Here is a 25,886-nt window from a genome sequence, read left to right on the forward strand (position 1 = left end):
GGGTGAGATCTGAGGATCAGGTTTCAAAAAGCCAGCCTTGGCAGGAAAGTCCATGAGACTCATCTCCAATTAACCACCAGAAAACTGGAAGTGGTGCTTAAGTGGTAGTGTTCACCTTGAGCTGAAGAGCTCAGGGACAGTACCCAGGTCCAGAGTTCAAGATCCATCACTGACAAAAACAAACAAACAAAAGAACAAAAACAAAGAAAACAAAAAACCTTGAAATAAATCCAAATGCCTCTTCCTTTTATTAAGCACCTCCTCTTTCTACTCTAACTGCTTTCTAAACTCTAGTCACTCAAACCTTTCTATCAGGTCTTATAATACTGAAAGAGTCTTCTGCCTCACAGAATGCATTAGTTATTCTCTCTGCTTTTGCCCACAACTTTTATGGTTTGCTACTTGTTTTTGGCATTCCAGTCTCAATTTGAGAGTCAACTCTTCACAGAGCTTTAGTGACAAGAGCTAAAGCTATCTATACAGTCACTATAAGAAAAAGTCTACTTCAATCCTCTGACTAACATCTATTATAGCACGTGTTCATTATTTCTTGTTAAAGAATGTGAATTCAGTGACTATGTTGACTATGGTGTTCCTAGTTGTAAGTAACTCTTACAACTAAAACAGCATCCATCTTGTGACAGGTAGATGTTCTACAAATGCTTTCTGAATGTCAGAACATATATGACATGATATACATTCATACTATGCAGATGGAAATTGTGCCATCTCTCGTGAAATCTAAAACAAAAAAATTAAGAAACCTATTGCTAGTCATCAAACAAGATGAATTCTTAAAGAATTGCACCTTTAACTTGGCAGCAAAAATAACATAAAACACAAGTTAATACAAAGTTTAATTCACATAAAGTTTAATCAGTCAAGTTAGTGAAAATATCAAAAATTTTGAGTTAGTGTATGGCAGCGGGAATTTAACTTCTGTTGCAAATAATACAGTATTTGGGGTTTCCATTATCGTCTGGCTATGCTGCAGAAAGAGCAATTGCATTAAACCTTAGTTCATCAGGGTCACGCTCCATGAACTTCTTGCAAACTTCAATGGCATCCTATGGGGAAAAAGTATAGTTCAAAAACATGTTTTACTAACAAATGATAATCATATCATATTTTTTTAGTTCACACTAAGTTTTACACTCCTTTTCCAAATGAAAAGCTGAATATTTTTAAAAGAATTTGAATAGTTGGTGGCTTAATTTGTTTAGCACAAAAGTATAAGATGTAGTAAGTATTCTTTCTTAAAATTTTAACTTGATATATATCTTATTCATTATAAGGTACATAACTTCACAATATCTCAACATCTCTAAAATTAGGATCAACAAGAAAATGTAGTATATATACACAATGGAATTTTACTCATTAGAAAGAATGATATTGTACAATTCATAAGGAAATGGAAAGACTTGGAGAAAATTATATTAAGTGAAGAGAAACCAAGACTGCAGTTTCCTTCATTTGTGTTAGATAGAATGTACCTATGAATCTAGAAGTAAACAGTTTGGGTGGTATGCAAGTGATTACAAATGAATTAACATATAATAAAGTCTATGGAGAGCTCAATTGGTACAATTTTTTTCTTTTTTTTCTTTTTGGTACAATTTTTTAGAAGACTAGGTCAAAGCCCAATAAAATCAGCACCAAGAAATGGGTATGTTCATGAGGGGATAGGGTAAGTCAAGGGGAGAGGGGTAGAAAAATGAAGAGGGGAAGAGTAGAAAATGCACTCAAGAAATCACTGTAGTAAACTTGGAGCTGGTGGTTCACATATAATCCTAGTTACCCAGGAGGCTGAGATCTAAGGATCACTTTTCAAAGCCAGCATAGGCTAATCTCCAATTAACCAGCAAAAAGCCAAAAGTGGAGCTGTGGCTCAAGTGTCAGAGTACTAACCTTGAGCAAAAAAAGCTCAGGGACAGCACCCAGGCCCTGAGTTCAAGCGCCAGTATCAGCCCAAAGAATGATTGTATATACTACCAATCTAAGAAAAATAAGGAAAGAGGTGGGTCAAAGGGAGTGACAATATTGAAGGGGATGACACTGATCGAGATGCGTTGTATTGGGAATGTTGCTTAATATTAGAGTGCTTGCCTCCCGTGCATGAAGTCCTGAATTCGATTCCTCAGTACGACATACACAGAAAAAGCCAGAAGTGGTACTGTGGCTCAAGTGGTAGAGAGCTAGTCTTGAGCAAAAGAAGCTCAAGGCAGCACCCAAGCCCAGAGTTCAAGACCCAGGACTGGCAAAAAAAAAAAAAAAAAAGATGCATTGTATTGATAAACTGTTTTGTTAAATGACTTTTTAAAGATAATAAAAAGTAAAATTACGAACAAGATACAACTGATATCTGGCATTTAATGAAATCTATGGGACATAATAAACTCAATACTGTTTTTGTCTTTTTCAAATGTGACATTTGTTCAAACAAAGAACTCTAGAAATATTTCATTTTTAATACTAGTTTCAATTTTTGTTTGGGGATTTTTTTTAAAAGATCAAGGACAAAGAAACATCTGAATACAGAGGAAATGTTATACAAAAAATCCCTAGAGATGTTTCACAGAGGGTAAAGACTATCAATAACACTTTAAATAGGCCAAAAAGTTTTATTGTTACCTCTAATAACGTTTCATCACTAGTTTTCCCATGGTTAATTGGAAATGGTTTCCGCCCATCTGTGGAAAATAGACACGGTTGAACACTTAGCAGTTTTTACAGAATAATGTGCTATACCTTTCATTTTTCTTTACCAATAGTGAGGATATATTATTTAAAACATGTTGTAAATGTGTTATCTATGTGTTACTTTCATGTTTGAAAGCTGAAATCATCATGAATAGAATTTATTGTAAATAAATATTAGCTTTAATTTCCTGCAAATATGAAAAATTAGCAACCATTACAGAAATCAGTATAGAGGTTTTTGGTTTTGTTTTTTGTTTTTGGTCATTCATGGGGCTTGAATTCAGGGCCTGAGCAATGTCCCTGAGCTTTTTTTTTTTTCTCTCTCTCTCTCAAGGCTAGTGCTCTACCAGTTTGAGCCATAGGTCCACTTCCAGTTTCTAGTGGTTAATTGGAGATGAGCTGGCTTCCAACCACAATTCTCAGATCTCAGCCTCCTGAGTGGCTAGGATTATAGGTATGAGCTACTTACTAGTACTCAGCTGAAGGTTTCTTAAGAAACTAAAAGTAGCTGGTGGTGATTGCTCCTACTTGTAAACTAGCTACTCGGGAGGCTGAGATCCACAGAATTTTGGTTGAAAGCCAGCAAGTGTAGAAAAGTTCACCAGATTCTATCTCCAAAGTAAGCTGCACAAAATCTGGCTGGAAATATGGCTCAAAAGAAGAGCACCAAGCAATTATGAGGCTTTGAGTTCAAATCCTAGAACTGAGAAAAACAAAAACAAAAAAACTAAAACTAGATGTACCTTAGGATCCTGATTTATATATATATACATATATATATATATGTATATATATATACATATATATATGTATATATATATACATATATATATATATATACATATATATATATATATATATATATATATAAAACCTCTCGGGTCCATATCTGAAGAAGTACAAATGAATACACAAGAGAGAAACCTGCATAATTGACCTATATACCCAATGGGTAAAAGAAATAAGACACATGGGGCTGGGAAGGTAACACAGTGGTAGAGTGCTTCCCTTGTATGCATGAGGCCCTGGGTTCGATTCCTCAACACCACATAAGCAGAAAAAGCCAGAAGTGGGGCTGTGGCTCAAGTGGTAGAGCACTAGCCTTGAGCTGAAGAGCTGAGGGACAGCACCCAGACCCAGAGTTCAGGCCCCATCACACACACACACACACACACACACACACACACACACACACACACACACACACACACACACACACACACACACACACACACACACACACACACACACACACACACACACACACACACACACACACACACACACACACACACACACACACACGAAATATGGCACATAGATGTTTTACTCAGCTATAAAGAAAAATGAAATTATGACATTTGCCAAAAAAGTGGTTGGAACTAGTACAATCCTATTGAGCAAGATAAGCCAAGCTCAAACCCCCCCCCCAAATATACATATTTTGCTCATTTGTGGAATTTTCGCATGAATTGTAAGATGGTTAAACATCAAAAAATTCTTTTTACAGGGGCTGGGAAGTTGGCTCAGTGGTAGAGTGCTTGCTTTGCATGCATAAGGCCCTGGGTTCAATTCCTCAGCACCACATTAGCAGAAAAAGCCAGACGTGGCACTGTGGCTCAAGTGGTAGAGTGCTAGCCTTGAACTGAAGAGCTGAGGGACAGCGCCCAGGTCCAGAGTTGAGGCCCCACAACCGACAAAAAGAAAAAAAAAATCTTTTTACAGTAAAAAATATTAAGAAGAAAATTGACCTTAAGTCAACCTAATTTTTCAATTAATCAACTGTAAATAAACAATAAATATCAATTATTTTTTTTTACAGTAGAGATTTAGCATTTAGCATTTCTCTCCCCAGGAAAATCAAAACAGTTCTTACCTAATTCATAGAGATGCCCATCTACATGAACTAATGCAATAAAATGAAGATCTACTTTCTCATCTAGGCTTGGTGCCTGAAATAGGAGGGGAAAACACATATTATATATTTTAGTAGTCAATCAAGTACACAGAAACATGTACAAATAATATCAATTATGTAAGAGAACATTCATCCAATATAATTTAAGGCTTATTACAAGGATATGCTGGAGAGTATGTGGCCTGTTTTGACAATGTGTTTGTCTATCAGCACAGAAAACAATAATTAAGGTATGTCTTTCTCAGTCCCAACTGATGTAAAGACAAAGACTTTTTCACTTTACAAATTCCACTGCTAGCACTGTATGTACATTCTTGCTAAATGAAATAAATAAATGTACAATCAGATTTGTGTAATTTTTTAAATATTCAAAAGAATAAAGTTAAAACACTTTTAGTAATTCCAATATTAAAGAATCTAGAAACTCTTTTTAAGTTAAAAATTTAAGGTATTAAAACGTTCCCTTAATGACCTGACCTTAATAATCTTATGTTTACAATAAGGCACTATGAATAGTCATGGAATAAAATAATTGTTTTACTCACTCTAGATTTAAAGGGCTTAACAATAAATAAATGAGAGAATAAGCTCTGATGATTAAAATGGAGAAAAAAATTTAGAACAAACTGAAGGACATGTCCTTTAAATCTATCACTTTTCTCACCCTTTCTTTGACTCTCAAAGTGACTAATTTGAAATTTAAAACATATCTATGTTTTCTCAGCTTATTAAATTCAATTGGCATGGGCAATATTTACATTTTTTAAACATCCAAATAAGTTGTACAAAATCAATACACTAACTTATACTTTATAATGTGCAGTAATTACATTGCTAACTATAATATATGTTAGCTAATCATCAAATCTAATTGGTCTGAATGAAATACACTCATTGTTAAATGGAAGTAGACACAATATTTTTTGTTATGTCCTGGAGCTTGAACTCAGGGCCTGGGCACTATCCCTGAGCTTTTCTGCTCAAGGCTAGTGTTACCACTTGAGCCACCAATCTATTTCTGGCTTTTGGTGATTAATGGGACATTAGAGTCTCACAGATTTTCCTGCCTGGGCTGCCTTTGAACTGCAATCCACAGATAGCCTTTTGAGTAGGAAGGATTCCAGGCCAGGGCCTGGCATTGGGCCTATAACATGCTTTTAGTAAAGTAGTGTCTTAACTAAAAAAAAAAAAAAAAAAAAAATCGATTTTCACTTTTAAGTAATTACACATTTCCAATTGTTGTAAATTAAAAGGTATATTTTGTAAGATTTACAGAATGGTTCTAAAGTATTTGCCGATACAGTGCCTCACCCAGTATCATTGGTCTTCTGAGATTTCCCTCAAATTATTAATGGAAAAAAAATCCACATAAACTGGTATGGCAAACTAGCTCTTCCTACCTATATTCTAACTAAAGAATTCCATAGTTAGGAGGAATCAAGGTTATCTGGTTTAACCACTGATTTAGTACTCCATAGCTCCTCATGTTATAGCTCCTCACATGACAAGGGCGTTGCCATGAAGTTTGTCGCAATCCATTTCTCATAATGAGGCTAAAATATGCCTCCTTGTGCTTTCTATCTATCGGCTAGGAAAAAGCCTAATCCTTTTTTTTTTTTTCCTGGCAATCCTGGGACTTGAACTCAGGGCCTAACCACTGTCTTCTGACCTTTTTGCTCAAGGCTAGTGCTTTACCATTTGAGCCACAGCACCACTTAAGGCTTTTTCTGTGTATGTGGTACTGAGGAATCGAACCCAGGGTTTCATGCATGCTAGCAAGCACTCTTCCATTAAGCTACATTCCCAGCCCCTAATCCTTCTTAAATACAGTATTTCTTAAAATACATAAAGTTGTGATAATAGGGTTCTTTACTTTTTTATATCCAACAACGTTAGTGATTATTCACCTCAATCATTATTTTACTGGTGACTAAAAGAGAATCCAATATTTCTTTTTTTTTCCGATTTGTGTATGTGTATGTGTGTGTGTGTGCGCACACGCATACACGCGTACACTGGTACTGGGACTTGAACTCAGGGCCTTATGCTCTCTTTGCTCACAGTTGGCAATCTACACTTGAGCCTCATCTCCAGTCAGGCATTTTCTCGTTAATTGAATGTAAGATGCTTCTGGATTTGTCTGCTTGGGTTGGCTTTGAGGCTTGATCCTTGTATCTTAGCGTCTAAAGTAGCTACGATTATAGGCAAGAGCCACCAGTGGCCAGACAGAAATTCAATTTTTCAAGGCTGACTCTAAAGCAATTCTACAAATTACAAATATAATTCTAAAAGAGAAATGCTGGAAATAATTTTGTACTTAAGCCTTGTGTTGGAGGCTGAGATCTATGGATTAAGGTTTGAAGCTAGTCGGGTACACAAATCCAAATTTTTCTCCAACTAACCAGAAATAAAGCTGGAACCAGAAGAAGTGAGGCACAAGTAGAAGAGTACTAACCTTGAGCAAAAAAGCTAAGCAAGATCATGAGGCCCTGAGTTCAAGCCCCATACCGGCACTGACATGCGTGTGCGAGTACACACATGCACACACACAACAAAACAGGTATTTTGAACTTAACTGGGACATACTCTTGTTTTATTTATTTTAACATGACTTTCCAAAAGTATTTCAAGCTATTGCTATTAACATCTTAGGAAGTATGCATCACATGCTTCTATTTTTCATATTTTGCCTGCAAAGTACCATTATGCTACAGGTAAAAGTAAGTACAATTGGAGTCAGAAACTCAGTATGTACCCAACCTGAGAGCCTTGGGCTTCTTGTCTACCTTGTCTTGATGTTTAAATGAGATCTTTGAAGGTACTTTGTAAATTGTTAAGTATTATAGAAGCCTGTATATTATTTCAGTATTAATACTACATTTTCACAGTTATGCAACTACTAAATCGAGTGAACCAAATTTGAATGTCATTGTACCTTTCATCCAAATGTGTATACTAAAAAGACAAATCTGAAGTTTGGTGTAGGGGGGCACGCCTGAAATCCAAGCACTTGGAAGATTGAGGGAGGAAGACTGTAAATTCCAGGCCAGCCTGGGCTATATAGCAATACCCTGTCTCAAAACAAACAGAAACAGAAACAAAAAACAAAATACAAGTCTCTAAAAAGGTATGAAAGGCTTCAAAGTATCATAAAAGTAAAGATTATAAATTTTAAACTACCTATAAAACCTCAATGTCTGTTTCATGATTCTTGGTCTTTGGTCAAATTCAAATGATTTCTAGACTGCAATTACTCATCAACTCAAAGATTATTCTAGTAAAGGTCATTCTCACCCTAGAGAGATTTTTAGTTTATTGAAAGTGTATTTCTTTCCTAATAAACGAATTTCTTTCCTAATAAACTGCCACTTTCTTTCCACTAAAAAAAGAATAACAAGCTAATTCCAGCAAGTGTTTTATTCCAGAAAGTGACCAATAATAGAAAAGAAAAAAAAACAGGCTACACATTGCTATATTTTTGTTTAGATTTTTAAAACTATAGTTTAAATTTCCTAGCAAGAGTATATTAGTTATCTCAAAGAATAAAAAGAGATGCAACAATGCAAATAGACAGACATTACAGGCCAAATATACATTTCACACCTTAAAAATGCAATTAAATTTAATATAGTTATATGGTACTAGTATAACAGACACTATTTTAAGTACTTTATATGTAGTGGCCAATATATGATCATAAAGTAGTTAATATGATCATATCCACTTTATTTTAAAAGATTAAAAAACTCAGCCAGAAGCATTAAGTAATATATTCTGATTTACAAAGAACAAGTAACAGAATTTGGTATAAAACTCATACAATATGGCTCTAAAATCATAACACTAGCCACTTATGAAAATACTTATGAAGCTTAAGAGCAATGGACTTAATATCAAGCAATGATCAGCACTACATATAAACATAAAGCTGAAAATGTCAAAAGTTATGATATGCTCAGTTATATTCTGAATTTTTTCAGTACAAAATAAATTACTCATATTTAGAATTAAATCAATTTCCCCCTAATCAGAATTGGCAAAATTAGAATCTCCTTTATTCACTGAATTCACCTTGTATCTCTCACTGTCAAACACTATATAGCACAGTAGAGAGGCAACAAATATCAAATGGAGGATGAATTAAAATGGCAAATGAATGATATAACCCATATAGAGGACAATGAAATAGAGAGGGACACCATTCTGTTGATACCCAGTGTAAGTAGAATGATATTTATAGGTCATAATAATATTGTGGAAACAAATGTTTAAGGAAAAATGTCCATTCTACATCATAATCTGAGTACAGTCCTAAGAAGGTATATAAGGTAGAGAAAATGTTTAACATCACCTTTTCTTTCAATACTAGGTTTGAACTCAAGACCTCATGCTTACTAGAGAGGCATTCTACTGCTGAGCCATACCTAGTTCTTTTGAGTGCTGGTCATTCTTGGGTCTCACTTCCTGCTCAGGTACCTGCCTAGACTGAGGATCTGCCTATTTTAGGCTTCCCTGTTGTAGCTATAATTGACAGGTGTATTCCACTGCACCCAGCTCTCTGTTGAGAAGGATGGGGGAGGGGAACAGGTACTGAAAACTTTTCTGGCTCAGGCTGGCCTCAAGTAGGTATGAGCCATTACTGCCTGGTGATTTTTATTTTTAGGTGCTAAAATGTATGAGTAATCAGTCATCCTTTGGCTTCAAAACTCATATGCTTTGTAGAAATATCAAGTTTCTTATAAATGCATGGCACACATCAATGCTTTCAGTCAGTAATACTACATTTCTAGGTGGGCTCCACCAAACTTCAGTCATTGCCCTTAACAGTCTAAAACATGGGAAAAACAAAACTTATAGTTCTTTGTTCTGCAGTTTATTTCAATTATGAGAATTATTAGAATTCAATCATTAACCAGAACATTTAAGATAATTAGCAAGATTATTTTTTAAAAGCCAGTGTACTTTTTAATAGTCTGTAAACATTTTTAGCCTCTGAAAGAGAAATTATAGTATTTGTGGGAAGCCTACATCAATACCCAAGGAAAAAAATCTTCACCTCCTACTAGAAAGAGATCTTTAGAAACTGAATAGGCAGGGAAGATTGGATCAAGATTAAACCAAGCACCTGAGCCACCTCAGGGAATAAAATGGCTTAGAAGAAACACCCTACCCCCTGAAGGATTTAGATTAAGGATAGTATAAGAAAAGTGACCCCAGAGCACAGCAAGAAACTAGACCTGCTCAGAAATATAATAACAAAAATTAAGTCACAGATGGCAGAAGGTACACAGCATTTGTTGACCCAAGGCAAAATGAAATCAGAAAGCCAAAGAGTAAGAAAACACACATTCACTTTAAAAACAGACAGAAACAGAAACATTATCATGAATGTTGGTCCGAATCAACAAGCAGGTGCCCTTATGTTTGCAGGAAATGGAGTGGAAAGATGGATGTTCACCAAGGCATTGGCAAAAGTCAAGGAAGACTGCAAAGCATAGAGATTATGTTTGCAATCTTACTGGTGGAGAAAAAGCTAATGGACTAGTGAACCAAGAGAAAAGCACGTTGAAGACTGAAGACATTTAAAGGGGTGGGGGAAAGGCCTGCCCTCGTCACTGGAAGAAGAGATGGAAGATTGACTACACTTACAACAGAATGGAGACCCAAAGATGGTAGGCGTAAGAAGGGTCGCCAGCGACGAAGACGGAGAGATGGACTGGTAGCCTTTGCAGGGCCTACATGGTTACGTTTGACCCAGGGCAGGGATGCATGGTGACACAATGATGAGGCCTTCGTTCTGCAGTGGCTAGAATGAGGCTGTGATGAGGATGGCGAGGAGGACTACATAATTAAAAGAGAGAATATTTTACTTAGACCACGTTACTGGGTGATCATTTATTCTTAAAAGCAACGTATGGTCTAGCACTTTTTAAAAAATAACCATAATCTAGTAAAGGATCATAGATAGATATTTTTTAATGGGTAAGGTGGAAATATATACCCCAGTAGGAGGTTATATGTCACAGCTTCTGTAGGTGCAAATCTGAGTATTTACATATCCTCATTTGTATATCACAGCTCATGGAACAGAATGTTTTAAAAGCCACTACAATGGTATTACATAAAATTGTTTTCCAAAATGTAACACATACACAAAAACCATGTAACATACACACAACACAAAGAATTGAGTGGAAAGAAAATCATAGGGTGATAGACATTGGTACAAAGAATTCCTTAGAAGGTATAATTTCTAAAAGGAAAAAAAAACACTTTAAAATATACAATTAACAAGAATGAAATGAATCCCTCTGAAGATGATGACCTTAATATATCATTTTCTTACTTAGGCTGACAAGTTCCACGGAAGACATGATAGCCGAGTAACTATCTTTTAGAAAGCAACAGTGTTAAAATGTGTAATATTATTCCATGTCAGGTACGCTTTTAAGCACTTTATAAATATATTCATTCATTTCATCTCACAGAAACCCATGAGATAAATAGGTACACGTATGTTCCCACTTCACAAATGAGGGCTGAGAGCACAAATTAGGCTAAACGACACCACCAGCCAATGATAGGGCTAGGACTGAATCTCAAGAAATCAGGTTCTAGTGGCTGAAGATCCTATTACTCTGGTGTAAAGCTTATATGATCAAGAGAAAGTTGCTTTATTTTTTTCAGTACTGAGAATCAAAGCCAGGGCCTTGTACATACTAGTTAGGTATTCTACCATTGAGTAACCTCTTCACATCCCTCTGTTCTTATCCCTCTGATTTTATTTTCAGACAGTGTCTTGCTATATTACCCATGTGGCCTTAAATCACAATCTTGATCTTTGCCTCCCAAATAGCCAGATTACTGCCATGTGCACCATGCTTTGCCCATTTCTTTTCTTTTACCTGGGTAATGTATGTATAGCATGGCCCTCTACCTCTAAGGACAGTCATCTCTGAACCGATGGGGGAATGTTTCCATGAGCCCTGCGGTGCCAAAATCTATGAATGTTCAAGTTCCTTACATAAATGTTCAATTTCCTTACACATCCTTCAGTATGCTGTAAGTTGCTTATACTCTAGATTACTTACAAGAAAAAAATATACTCGTTCAGTACACACTGTGTATGTGTGTACACATGTGCACGTGCACACAATTGCACCAGTCCTGGGACTTGACCTCAGGGCCTGGGCACTGTCCCTGAGCTTTTTTTTTTTTCTTTTTCCTGCTTGAACAATAGCTCCTCTTCTGGCTTGTTAGTGTTAATTGGAGATAAGAGTCTCAAGGATATTCCTGCATGGGCTGGCTTCAAATCTTGAGTAGCTAGAGTTAAACCAGTAAGTAAGTACCAGTGCCCAACTTCAGACACATTTTAAAAGATTTCTTTTTGTTGGGTCTACAGATGCAGAACCGATGGACTTCAAGAGCAAACCCAACTACAGTTAATTCCTAATGCTTAGGAAACTCTCTTACAAGAAAGAGCAACGCAATTACAACCTTCCCAAAATGTTTTTGGTTTTGTTTTGTTTTCCTTCAGTGCTTAGGGCCAAGCTCAGGACTTCATGCCTTGAGTTATCATCTGTCCTGGTGAACATTCATGCGCATCATAAATATCAAAAGAGGTAAGTTACTTGACAAGGATGTCCAGTTTGTCTTTATCTTTATGAGTTTTCTGTCTAGTGATAACTGGGAGGAGGGTTCTATTCTTCCTGTAAAAATGTGGCATTGTCTACTTGTCCCTTCAGTTCTATCAGTTGTTTGCATGTAAAGGATTTTTAGCTGCTTATACTTGCCCTATCAATTTGTTACTTTTCCATCTATTCTTTGTTCCTTTGCCTGACTTCACGCACACGCGTGCACACACACACACACACACACACACACACACACACACACACTCACGCACATGCACGCACGCGCCAGTGTTAGGGCTTGAACTCAGGACCTGGCACTGTCTCTTAGCTTTTTTGCAAGGATGGTGCTTTATCACTTGAACCATACCCCCACTTCTAGCTTTTTTTGTAGTTTAATTGGAGATAAGAGTCTCATGAATTTAGCCTAGGTTGGCTTCAAATCGTGATCGTCATATCTGTCTTGTATAGACATGAATCACCAGAACTTGGTTGTGTGGGTTATTTTTATGCTTCCATTCATTTTTACTATGAGTGCATTGCTTATAACTTTTAGCTTTTCTAGTAATTGCCATGGATTTATACTTCTGTTACAGTGCACTTTCAAATAACATTACACCAGTTTACATGTAGTGTTAGAACTTCATAATACTATTACCAGTTTCTTCCTCCCTTTCTTCATGCTATCATCATTTTTACGTACACCATAAATTTACAATATGGGGTTACTACTTTTATTTAGACAATTACCTTTGAGAGCAATTAAAGTTAAGAGTAAAATGTATTTTACATTTACCTTCACTGGCTCCATTTGCATTACTTCCCAATTCTTTGTGCGGATCCAAGTTTCTTTCTGCTATTGTCTTGCTTCTGCACAGAGAAATTCCTTTTCATTTCTTATGGTGCTGGTAAGCTGGTCATGAGTTCTCAGTTTGGGGTTATCTTAATTTGTCTTTTTTGCTTTTGGTAGTACTGGGATTTGAACTCAGGGCCTACGTATGCTAGACAGGCACTCTACCACTTGAGCCACCTCCCCAGCTTTTTATGTTTTTTTAAAAAAATATAATCTTGTGTTTATGTCCAGGCCAGGCTGGACCACAATCCTCCTATTTACACTTCTGTGTAGTATGGATGACAGGAATGCACCACCACACCCAGCTTTTATTAGCTGATTTGGGGTCTTGTACATATTTTGCCTGAGCTGACCTAAAACTGGGATCCTCCGAATCTTTACCTAAGTAGCAAGAATTTTTGGCATGAGCTACCACACCCTGCTCTTCTTCATTTTTGAAAGATGTATTTTGTTCAACTGGAGTCTTTCATCATCCTGCATAATTTTTTTTTTTGGGTCCGGTCATGGGGCCTGAACTTTGGGCCTTGGCGCTGTCTCTCAGCTCTTCAGCTCAAGGCTAGCACTCTACCACTTGAGCCACAGCGCCACTTCCGGCTTTTTTCTTTTTGCTTATGTGGTGTTGAGGAATCAAACCCAGGGCCTCATGCATGCAAGGCAAGCGCTCTACCACTGAGCCACCTTCCCAGCCCCATCCTGCATAATTTTTATAAGTCCAATTTATTAGCTTTATTGATCTGTATCTTCTATGTCTGCCTCCTCTTTCGACCTTGAGCGTTTTCTATTTAATTTCTAGGAGTGTGAATAGTATGTGTTTTATGGTACACGCTTGTGTGTGCATGTGTATGTTTAATACCAGGACTATCTATTCTGCCTATATTTCTAAAGTTATTCTCCAAAGTTGTGATTTGATGTCTTTATTTTTAGAAAAAGAGCTGGTCATTAATTCCTTAAATGATTTTTTCTGTCCAAAGGCCCTTTCCATACTTTCCTTGTCACCTCTCTCCCTTTCTCTTGTTCTGGGATTCTACTTTCATGTATTAGATCACTCAAAATTGCCCACAATTCTTGGATGTTCTGTTTGTGTTTTGTTTTTTCATTTTTTTCTTTTCTACTACTTTTCTTCTTTCAGATATGTTTGGTTATTTCTAGTCATCTATTAGCATATTTACTGATGCTTTTAATCAATTTTGTTGAAGCATTTTCATCTCTGATACTGTTTCTCCTTACTAGCATTTGCATTAAATACTTTCTTAATTTCCAGCTATGATATTCCCCATCTATTGGTATATTGTCCTTTTCAAAGTTTAACCATTAACATAGTTGTTTTTAATTCCCTATCTAATAGTTCTAATATCTGCATTCTACCTATAATTTACTCTATTAATTGCTTTGTTTCTTGACAGTATGTTGATATTTTGTTTTTGCTTTGTAATTTTGGGCTATAAGCCAGATACTTTGTATAGGTGCACAGAGACTGAAATAAATAAATTCATGTCTAGGTATGGTGATATTTGATTTTCTGCTAGGACTTCAGTATGTGGGAAGAAGTCAATCTATTCAGGAATTGAGCTGTTTGGCTTTTACTGTTGTTATATTTTCTCCACCCTATTGCTGGCTTAAAATTCATACAGCATTCACTTTGTGCTTAGGGCGGGATGGACTGTTAAACTTTCTATGTTCTTGTTCCATGAACAGTTTTAGAGCTCTGCTCAGAGCCCTTAACTCAGAGAAGGTTTTTCTCCATGTTACAGATTCATTTCCACACTTCTGCTACTTGTTTCAGGTAATTTCTAATCTATTTGTGGGGATATGGAAACATTTGGTTTTCTGGTTCCGCCTTGGTAGGTCCTATGTCCTTGATCCTATGCCACTTCAGTTGTAAAGGGATTTTTCATAGAAAGATCACAAGAAAGCAGATTACTTCTCCAGGTTATTGTTGTTGCAGAGTCTTAAGCTTGGTCTACAGGAGAAAAGAATCCATGCTTGGGGGCATTCCTACAGTGACTGCTCCTCTCCTCTTCTAACCCCTTCATCTTATAACTCTCTTTCTTTGTAGCTCTTCCTTCCTTCCTTTTTTCTTCCCTTCCTCCCTCCCTTCTTCTGCCAGTCCTGAGGCTTCAATTCAGGGTCTGGGCACTGTAAAACTAGTGCTCTTTCCCATGAGTCACAACTCCACTTTTAGTGGTTAATTGGAAATAAAGAGTCTCACAGACTTTCCTGCCCAGGGCTGGCTCCAAACCACAATCCTCAGATCTCATCCTCCTTAGTAGCTAGGACTATAGGCACCGCCACTGGCACCTGGCCTTATAGCTCTTCCATGCTTTGTCCTCAGTAATCTCATGAGTACCTAATACAGTCTGTGAGTATGATATCTCCCTTCCCAGCTGCTGGCAGGAATTTTATAGTCTCATGACAGCCTATAACAATTGATCTTCCACAAATTGTTAAAATTTGTGGCTATTTCTTTTATAAAACATGATTATGCCGGGTGTTGGTGGCTCATGCCTGTAATCCTAGCTACTCAGGAGGCTGAGATATGAGGATCACGGCTCAAATCAGCCTGGACAAGAAAGTCCATGAGATTCTTACCTCCAATAAACCACAAGAAAACCGAAGTGGCTGTGGCTCAAGTGGTAGAGTACCCGCCGTGAACTGAAGAGTGCAGGGACAGAGCCCAAACCCAGAGTTCAAGCACCACGACCGACCAAAAACAAAACAAAACAAAACAAAAAAAACCCGAAACATGATTATATTCTTCATGTCGTTTTCAGTAACCCATTTATTCTGGCCATCTATCTTCTTAGTAAGTTCATTTCCTCATCATTTTTCACAGTAACAAATCACTCTTTAAATAGATGTATAAAAGACATTGCACCGTAGACATTATGCTTTTAGATTGTTTCTAGTTTTCTATAATTGTAAACAATGCTCTGATGCAATGTTCACAAGTATCCTTGTATGTTCATTGGTCAGCAATGATAATACCTAATGTTCAAACTACAGATGCTATCGATCTACATAATTCTATAAATTAGAAATTATGATCATTTCCAAAGATGGTGATTTAATTTTTGTCTGTGTGATTTTAGTTATTTTTGCTCATGCTTTCCAGTGTTCGTTTCTATATCAGAGAAAACAAAATGAAAAAAAGAAAGGATGATAAGCCTACAAAACACTCCTGCTGAATGAGTTCCATCCATCCAGGGCTGTGTCTCAGTTCATATCTGGCCAGTACTCTACAATGTCAATTGTTGTATAAAATGGTATATTACTGTGACTGGTTTTTTGGTAACTGAAAGTTTAGTATTCTTTATCCAAAATGGTTGAGACCAACAGAATATGAAACAGGTGTTTCATATTCCATAGTTTTGGATTTTGGAATGTTCAATTGGGCATCCCCTACACCATCCACATTTTGGATTTTTAAATTAGAAACACTTGACCTATTTTGAAGAACTGGACTTTTGAACAGTGAAACCTTTTATCTACTATGCCAATTGAACATCCTCAAAACCATTCAGATTTTGGATTTTCAGATTAGGAACACTCAACCTGTACTTTGAAGGGCTCTTCAACAGTGAAGCTATTATCTACTATCTTACTACTTCACTACTAGCACACTAAGCATTTGATGAATAAATACATAGAAACATTAAACATTAGATACAATCATCATAAATTTTTATTCTAGTCATATTAACTTGTACCATCTAATTCTAAATGTATTCTTGATGGGTGGGTAGGTAGGAAGGCAGATAGGCAGATAGATAATTGGATGTAACAATATATTATACATACTTTAATTCAAAAATGGTTCAATTAATATAATTCAGAAAAAAATTTCAAGTAATATTTATCTTATTTAATTGAATTAGTTAATTTTTTTAGGATGCTGAGAATTGAGTCAAAGACTTTTAAGTATTTAGAAATGACATGTCCTATACTGGAATCATGAATCTGTGGCTTTCTTATTAGAATCACAAAGATTAAAGACACATACATCAGCTTTGAAATCTTGATATTACTAGTTATGATATGATTTTTTAAATAAAATCTGATTTAAGTTAGCTTTGCTTTCAAATATGAACACTGAAATTGAATCTTGAGTTAAATATTTACTTTTCCAAGCTGTCTTTCATAATAACTACAGAAGATTATATATTCCAGTTTATTTTTTGAGACATTTAGTTATCTTAATGACAGCTAATTTTCTAGTAAGCTTTCTCATTTTCTAGTAACTCATTTTCTCAACTAAGTTTCTTAGTTTTGCTAAAGAAGTCCAAAATGAATAACAATTATTGTTTCATTCAAACTACTAAGAACACGAACATTTGTGTTCTTATCCAGAAGTTTAATACTGAGTTATGCCGCCTCTACTTGCAACAGTATAATGTGACTTCACAACTATTTTACATGTAATACACAAGCATATCTCAGAGATAATGTGCGTTTGGTTCCAGACCACTGCAATAAAATGAATACTGCAATAAAGCAAGGCATTCAAAATGTTTGGTTCTCAGTGCCTGTAAAAGTTTTGTTTAAACTATATTGCTGTCTATTAAGGATATAGTAGCATAATGACTAAAACTACAATATACACATTCTACTTAGAAATGCTTCAAGGAAGTGGCACTATGGTTCAAGTGGTAGAATGCTTGCCTCGAGCTGAAGAGCTCAGGGACAGCTTCCAGGCCCAGAGTTCAAGCCCCATGACGGACCAAAAAATTTTTTTCTTTTTGCTAGGTGCCAGTGGCTCATGCCTATAATCCTAGCTACTCAGGAGGCTGAGATCTGAGCAGTGTGGCTTAAAGCCAATCCAGGTAGGAAAGTCCACGAGACTCTCATATCCAATTAACCACCAGAAAACTGGAAGTGGCACTGTGGCTCAAGTGGTACTGTTCTCACCTTGAGCTAAAGAGCTCAAGGACAGCACTCAGGCCTAGAGTTCAAACCCTATGACTGACAAAAACAAAAAACAAAAAGTTTAAGCTTGTTGCTGGGGCTCAGAACCATAATCCTAACTACTTAAGGGGATCATGGTTCAAAGTCATCCAGGGCAGACAAATTTGTGAGACTCTTTTATCTCCAACTAACCAACAAAGCTGGAGGTGTAGCTGAAGTGACAGAATGCCAGCTATGAGCAAGAAAGCCAAGCAAGAGTTGAAGGCCTAGAATTTAAGACCCTGTAGAATAGAAAAAAAGAAAAAACTCTATTGCTATAGATGTCATCTGAACTGTTGGGAAAACAGTGCTGTTGTTCAAGGCACAGTTACTGCAGACCTTCATTTTGAAAAATGCAATATTAATGAAGAGCTTTGTGATAAAGAAGGTATGCTGGGATTACTGGTGTGTGACACCATGCCCAGTAATTTCATATTTTATAAGGAAAAAAAATCTATCATACTAGGAATGGATTCTATATATAAGCAACAAAGAATAAAGTGTTCAGTGCAAATCTGAATGGTTAATTGTAGTTCATTCATATTTGAATTAAATTGTTAACGGTGGATTAGACTTAGTAGTGTATCCTTGTAATCCCAGCACTAGGAGAGCTGAGGCAGGGGGATCTTGGCTTTGAGGCCAGTGCAGGCCACACAGTGAGTTTAAAGTTGGCTTGACCTGAACAGTGAATCTCTAGCTAAAAAATAAAACAACAAAAAAGCCACAAAAAAAAAAAAAACAACCCCAAACAGTTACCTACATAACTTATTATACTTTAAACTTCACTTTTTCTTTTAGCAATTTTGATTTACCTCTACATTTGTTGCCTTCAGAGCATGGAAATAGGACTGGCGGTGTGGCTCAGCAGTAAGAGTGTTTGCCAAGCAAGCGCAAGACCCTGAGTTCAAACCCCAGTACTGCCAAAAAGAAAACAAAAACAAGCATGCTAACTTTATGACTTTGGACAAATTAGCAATTTTACTTTCCCTATTTTTGATATGGGGTAGTATCTATCTCAGGGAGTTGAAAAGACAGGACCAGGGTACATGAAGAGCTTAGCGTACCATACAATATGCTTTTACTAAATGGTAATCATCATTCGATGACAAAGGTACTTTCAAAAGGCTGTGCAAGCTTTTAAAAAGAGAATACTTGTGAGCTGATCAGAACATTAAAATTTTTTCCTTTCCTTCACCCAGAAATGATACTTAAATGTAACCAAGAAGATTCCCTGACATGGTATCATCCAGAAATTATACCCAATCTTTCCAACAAGCACAGGCCTATCTGGGATGGAGGTCTAGTATAGAACAATGTATACTACCTTCACAAGACAGAAATCGAAATAAAATACTGAAAAGAATAAAATCTGACACCTTTATTTCCAAGTGAATTTCAAATTATGACAGGACTACAATCTGTTGATAAATTATGCACTTAATCATCACATTTCCCTAAATATGGTATCCTTCCAGACATAAGAAACACCACTACGTTTAAAAAATGGCACAAGGAAAGGAAAACAATCAGGAACACCTCCAGAGTTGCTGAATTCTATGCAAGATTACAAAGATTATAAAAGATTATAAAAATGGTGTATTTGTGTTAAAGGATATATGCACATGAGAATATGTACACATACATAAAATTTAAAAGTTTAAACTGATGTGAATTTCTATAAATTTTCAATATAATATACTGGATTACAGTAAATGTAACAGATTGTATTTGAAACAAGTAAAAAGTAAAAAAATAAAACCAGGTCCATGGAGAGGATGCAAACATTTATATGTTCAAGATGACAAATTCAAAGCCAAACGTGCTAGATATCAAAATATACAAAATATTATTAGATACGCCATGGAAAATTTAAATGTCGTTTCTTCATTTTGATCACCTAATAAATCAAGATGCCCACAGACTCCAAGATATTCTTGAAAAAGTTTGCCCCCTATTGGTTTAATAATTGTCTTTTCTCACTTTGGGCTATAATTCTCCATAAGAAAAGCTTTTCTTGATAGGGTGACCTATATTTCTACATGTTACATCAAATTCAAATGTATTATTAAGCTAGCCAAACTAATTTCTAGAAATGAAATCATTTCCAATATGTGAAAAGCCTCAATAAAGTTCTCATTATTGCCATGTGAAATTATTTAAAATTTTTTTATTGTCAAGGTGATGCCATGTGAAATTCTTAAATCCTGTTCTGAAAGGCTTTGATTTAAAACAAACAATAAAACCTCACTGTTTCCAAAGACCTCAGTTTCTAGATATTACTATTTTAACTACTGAAGGCATTTTTAGATATAAGAAGTGTATCTAATCAGTTCTGGAGGGGTAAATTGGTAAGTGTGATCCAAGAATTTTCTTTTTTTTTTGGGGGGGGGGGCCTGGTTGTGGGGCCTGAACTCTGGGCCTGGGCACTGTCCCTCAGCTCTTCAGCTCAAGGCTAGCGCTCTACCACTTGAGCCACAGTGCCACTTCCGGCTTTTTTCTTATGTGGTGCTGAGGAATCAAATCCAGGGCCTCATGCATGCAAGGCAAGCGCTCTACCACTGAGCCACCTTCCCAGCCCCCAAGAATTTTCTTTAAGATAAGAATTTACTTAATAATATCTCCATTTCTCTCATTTTAAGTAATAGACTACTTTAAACTTTTGAGATTGGAAAACAAGAAAAAGGACTGTTTTAGATGGAAGGACAGAGAAGAAATGGAGAGCAGGATAAGAGAGAATGATGAAGGATAAATACATTCAAAGCACGTTGTATACATGTATAAAAATGTTGTAAGATCCAGGTGCCAGTGGCTCACATCTGCAATCTTAGCTACTCAGGAGGCTGAGATCTAGAGAATTGCAGCTCAAGGCTGCCTAGGCAAAAAAAAAAAAAAAAAAAAAAAAAAAAAGTTTTGAGGTTCCATTTCTAATGTAACTGACAAAACCCCAGGCTGGAGGATTGCATGCCATCAAGTGGTAAAGCTCCAGCTGTAAGAAATCCAAGTGAGTACCAGGTCTTGAGTTCAAGACCCAGTCATACCTAAATCCATTATTTTATACCAAAAAAAAAAAAAAAAGATTTAACCATTTTTAAAGAAAAGAAAAATAAAAAGAAGAGGTGAGGAGATGTAAGAAAAACAAAATATATAAAGGGAATGATGTGAAGAATCAATACTGATAATGGCATCAGAAGAATGGATGAATAATTCTAAAATTCTAAAGTTCTAAAAAGTTCTAAAGTTCTAAAATTCTCAGTTCTAAGGACAAGATAAAGTGAAGATGCCCTTAGAAATTTCCTACAATAAAGTCTTGTTAAAATAGAATGATAAAAATGGGGTATTAAATGTAGATCAAAACAAAAGATGAGGACTGGGAATGTGGCTTAGCGGTAGAGTGTTTGCCTAGCATGCATGAAGCCTGGGTTTGATTCCTCAGTACCATATAAACAGAAAAAGCCAGAAGTGGCGCTGTAGCTTAAGTGGTAGAGTGCTAGCTTTGAACAAAAGAAGCCCAGGGACAGTGCCCAGGCCCTGAGTTCAAGCCCCAGGACTGGCAAAGAAAAAAAAAAAAAAAGAAAGAAAAAGAAAAAAAGATCACCCAGTTACAGTTTCAATCTTTTTTATAACAAGCTGGACTTGATTTTGTTTTTGTTTTTTGCCAGTTCTGGGACTTGAACTTAAGGCCTAGGCACTGTCACATCACTCCTGGCTTTTTCTGTTTATGTGGTACTGAGGAATCAAACCTAGGGCTTCATGCATGCAAGGCAAGCACTCTACAACTAAACTATATTCCCAGCCCTGGACTTGCTTGTTTCTTTCAAAGAAAAGAAAACAAATATCTAAAGAAAGAATTAAAAAAAAAAAAGTGATTCTTTTAATTTGGATACACAGAATGATTGCTGCTGTCTCTGTGGTTCCAATACAATACAAATAACTAAAAAGTAATTTAGAATACAAGGAAGTATAAACTGTACATATGCAGTTAATGAAGGTGAAATTTTAAACCATTTTTACTATTTAATCTATTTCCAGTGTGCATTAGAATCAAAGCCAAGTAGATTCTAATAGGTTTCCGAAAATAAAACACACTTGCCACCAATACCATTCTGTGCTGTTTGAGATGAGAAAAATATTTGCATGGATTTGCTTCGCTTTGAGATTGCTACAGAAGTAATGTACCGTGGGAAGCATAGAGTCCTCTGGGGACTGTGACTGGCTGCAGGAGATTTAACTGGTGTGCTTGAAGTTTGAATGATGCCAGTAGAGTAAACAGTTATTTATCCTATGTCTAAGTAAAAATCCAGGATTGTAAGTGTCTGACTTTCTGCAGTAATCTTGTCAAAAGACAGGAGGAGTCCCTGTATGTACTTATCTTACTGCTTCCTAATTTTTTAAAAAAATCTTTCTCTTAGAATGCTGCTCCCATTTTCCTATAACTCCCTAAACTAGCCCTCGAACAGTCTGAGCCTACAAAAGCAGAGGGTGAGAAGATATCTTCCATTTAATCTTGTGTGTGAGTTAAGCTCATTCCTTACCACATGGTGCTACTATTATTAAATAATAGTAAAATTTCTAGCTGGGCACTGGGGCTCATGCCTGTAATCCAGGCTATTTAAGGAGGCTGAGATGTGGGAATCACAGTTCCAAGCCAGCCTGAACAAAAAGCCTGTGAGACTTGTATCTCCAATTAAGTGCAAAAAAAAAAAAAGTCAGATGTGGAGCTATGGCGCTAGTAGTAGAGCACTAGCCTTAAGCAAGAAAAGTTAAGGGACGGTGTCCAGGAACTGAGTTCAAGCCCCAGGACTGGCACAAACAAACAAGAAAATGTTCTGAGATATCACTGCATGGGCATCTCTTCATCCATCACCCTGGAATCTGCTGGTCAGAACCAGCAGTCTGTGGATTTAGTTCCTATAGCAGCCTTATGATGTAGACATATTACTACTATGTCCCTTTTATAGATGAAGAGGTTGTGGCACAGAAAGGTTTAGCTTCTTACTTCAAGATCACTTGCTAAGTAATAGACAATTTGTCTAGAGTCCAATTCAGTTCCTATTTTTCCTCATCCACTACTTCCAAACAAACTTTGTTTTTTTTTCTTTGAGACAGTTTCACTGTGTAGCCTTAGGTAGTCTAGAACTTCCTATGTATTCAAGGCTGGCCTCAAATTCATGATCCTCCTGCCTCCTCTTCCTCCTGATTACTAATATTCCAGGCATGTGTCACCAAATCCAGCCAAACAATTTCAGCGAAAGTTTGGAAAGCTGATTCTGTGGCAGTTCTCCTTTGACTAGTAGTCTAAAGTGATAACAAATATCCTAACTTAGAATAAGATAAATTGTCTATAGCTCTTAATTGCTTTGACTTTCATCTCTCTTTAGTGATTAATATTTGATTTGAAAGTGCTATGATTAGGAAAATTAATGTGATTTTATAAAACAAAGCTTTCCATAAACAAGGATGTAGATCCATCTGTAAGCCCTACCAAAAAAAACAAAAACAAAATAAAAAATACAATTGAGGCTGGGAATGTGGCTGAGTGATGAGTGTTTGCCTAGCATGCATGAAGCCCTGGGTTCAATTCCTCAGTACCACATAAGCAGAAAAAGCTGGAAATGGTGCTGTGGCTCAAGTAATAAGAGTGCTAGCCTTGAGAAAAAAGAAGCTTCAGGGACAGTGCCCAGGCCCTGAGTTCAAACCCCAGGATTGGCAAAAATAAATAAATAAAAAATATATATGTATATACATATATATAGAGAGAGTATTTTCATGGAAAATAATTACTGATTTTAGTAATAATTACTGTAATTAGGTTTTTCATATTCAGTTAAGCAATTTACAAATTAATTTATATGTCCATTCCAATTAGGTCTGTTCAGAACAGAGTACAAAATAGTCATTGCAGCAAACGAAAAAGCAAAGGAAAAAGACAAAGAAGGCTTTCTTTCCCTGATAATTTTAACTTACATGTTATTACTGCTCTTCTATTGAATGTAAAAGCAATACCTTTCAGGACAAGTTAAGAAAATGGAAAGTAACATATAAGTAGCAATTATACTATGGCATCACACCATAGCCAATCTTCTGAAATGACTACTGAATTCTAGGGTTCAGCTTATTAATTTCTCTTTTAGTCTATGAAGCTCAGCATTCAATTAGGCTCCTGCCTCCTCCATTCCCACTTAAATGTTTTGTAAATACAGTATAAATGATGTCAGAAATTACTACAATTACTATTATACTGTATTACTGTTGGCTCTTCTCCCTCAACCCACCCCTTTATCACCTACCAGACCTATCTATGGATTTACTATTGGTTCATCACTATCCTCCCTGTATAGACTTCTTATAAATCTAAAAAGTAACATAAAGCAAATATAAAACATTACAGGTATTTCTCCCAAGTCTTAAACTGCTACACAGATGACTCTATAAATTTAACATCTTTTGGGGCGGGGGGGGGGGGGGGGGGGGGTCGGTCGTGGGGCCAGCGCCACTTCCGGTTTTCTAGTGGTTTATTGGAGATAAGAGTCTCACAGTCTTTCCTGCCTGGGCTGGCTCTGAACTGTGATTCTCAGGTCTCAGCCTCCTGAGTAGCTAGGATTACAGGCGTGAGCCACAGGTACCCGGCTAAATTTAACATCTTTTCTAAGCTAACAAAATTAATCAACATAAATTTTATGTTCCATTGTAAATTAAATAAAATTTTACTTCATAACTTAAACTCAATTTGTCAAAAATTGATTAAAACATACCATCTCTGAAGACTCTACATGACCTCTTAAAAATCCCTGACTCCTTTCATCTGCTTTAATTCTCTCTGCCATTCACATTCATTTTTCTCAATTTCTAGTAAATTAAATTAAAATGACGACCTAATGTTTATTGAATCACCATTAAACAACAGGCACTGTTCTAAGCAATTTCTTATATTAACTCATTGATCTCCATGACAATTCTGAAAAGCAGGTGGCATTACCTTGATTTTACCCTGAGGAAAGAATCTTGTTTAAGCTTGTAAGTGGTAGAGCCAATATAAAAACCTACATCGAGTGTTCTGTAATTTCAGTAAAAAAATCTTACTGAACCCTAAATATGTCCAACAGTGTGCTAAGGATGTAAAGTACACATGACAAACCAGGCCCATATCTTTATGGGCCTTACATTCTAGTAAGTAAGAAGAATAAACAAACTAAAGGGAGAAAATAATTTTATATAGGTTATTAATAGGATTTGATCATGGAAACTAAGACAAGACCTACCTAACTGTGATATAAGAAGGCTTCTCTGAAAATGAGTTTTAAGATGAGGTCTGAAAGAGAAAGCAATAATTCTACAAAGAGAAGTGGTATACCTAGAAAGCTGTGGAGTTGTAAAAAGAGCACAAAGAAGATGTTGTAGCTGAATTGTGTCCCACCTAAATTCATGTGCTGATGTCCTATTCTCCAATGTAACTGTATCCATATGCAGATAGGTTCTAAAGATGGGATACCAATCCAATAGGACTGGAGTCCTTGTGAGAGAAGGAAGTGATACCAAACTACTTTCTGTCTGCTTTCCTCCCTGTCACCTTCCACTTTCCCTGTCTGCATGCATTCAAGGAATGGCATATGAGGACTCTGTGAGAAAGTGGCTGTCTACAAGCCAAGAAGAGACTCCTTACTAGAAACCAACCTTACTGGCACCTTTATCTTAGACACAATGGTGAGAAAACTAGTTTCTACTGTTTAATCCACCCATTGTTATAATTTATGGCAGCCTAAGCAGACTAATACAGATAAAAAAGATCTAGATGCTTTGTAGGAAGTGACAAAAACTAATTTGCTGGAAAATACCAAAACTT

The 25,886-nt window shown here is 36.3% G+C and overlaps 1 protein-coding gene across 4 annotated transcripts in view; it reads right to left on the reverse strand.

The window, feature by feature from the left end:
- Nucleotides 1-850: 850 nt before the first annotated feature.
- Nucleotides 851-25,886, reverse strand: part of Uchl3 (ubiquitin C-terminal hydrolase L3) — a 46,563-nt gene continuing 21,527 nt past the window's right edge. For 2 of the 4 annotated variants that reach the window (XM_070002840.1, XM_070002839.1), the window contains 4 exons: nucleotides 10,271-10,462; nucleotides 4,580-4,655; nucleotides 2,635-2,693; nucleotides 851-1,067 (listed from right to left, as the gene is read on the reverse strand). In XM_070002840.1, coding sequence (XP_069858941.1) covers nucleotides 984-1,067; nucleotides 2,635-2,693; nucleotides 4,580-4,655; nucleotides 10,271-10,462 — 411 coding nt within the window. In that variant the 3' untranslated portion in view covers nucleotides 851-983. Of the gene's footprint in view, nucleotides 1,068-2,634; nucleotides 2,694-4,579; nucleotides 4,656-10,270; nucleotides 10,463-18,858; nucleotides 18,964-25,886 lie in introns of all 4 variants that reach the window. The other 2 variants (XM_070002841.1, XM_070002842.1) reach the window with 2 other exon arrangements.

The sequence above is a fragment of the Dipodomys merriami genome, unplaced genomic scaffold (assembly GCF_024711535.1).
Source record: "Dipodomys merriami isolate MVZ:Mamm:240054 unplaced genomic scaffold, mDipMer1.0.p SCAF_6, whole genome shotgun sequence".
NCBI lineage: Eukaryota > Metazoa > Chordata > Mammalia > Rodentia > Heteromyidae > Dipodomys > Dipodomys merriami.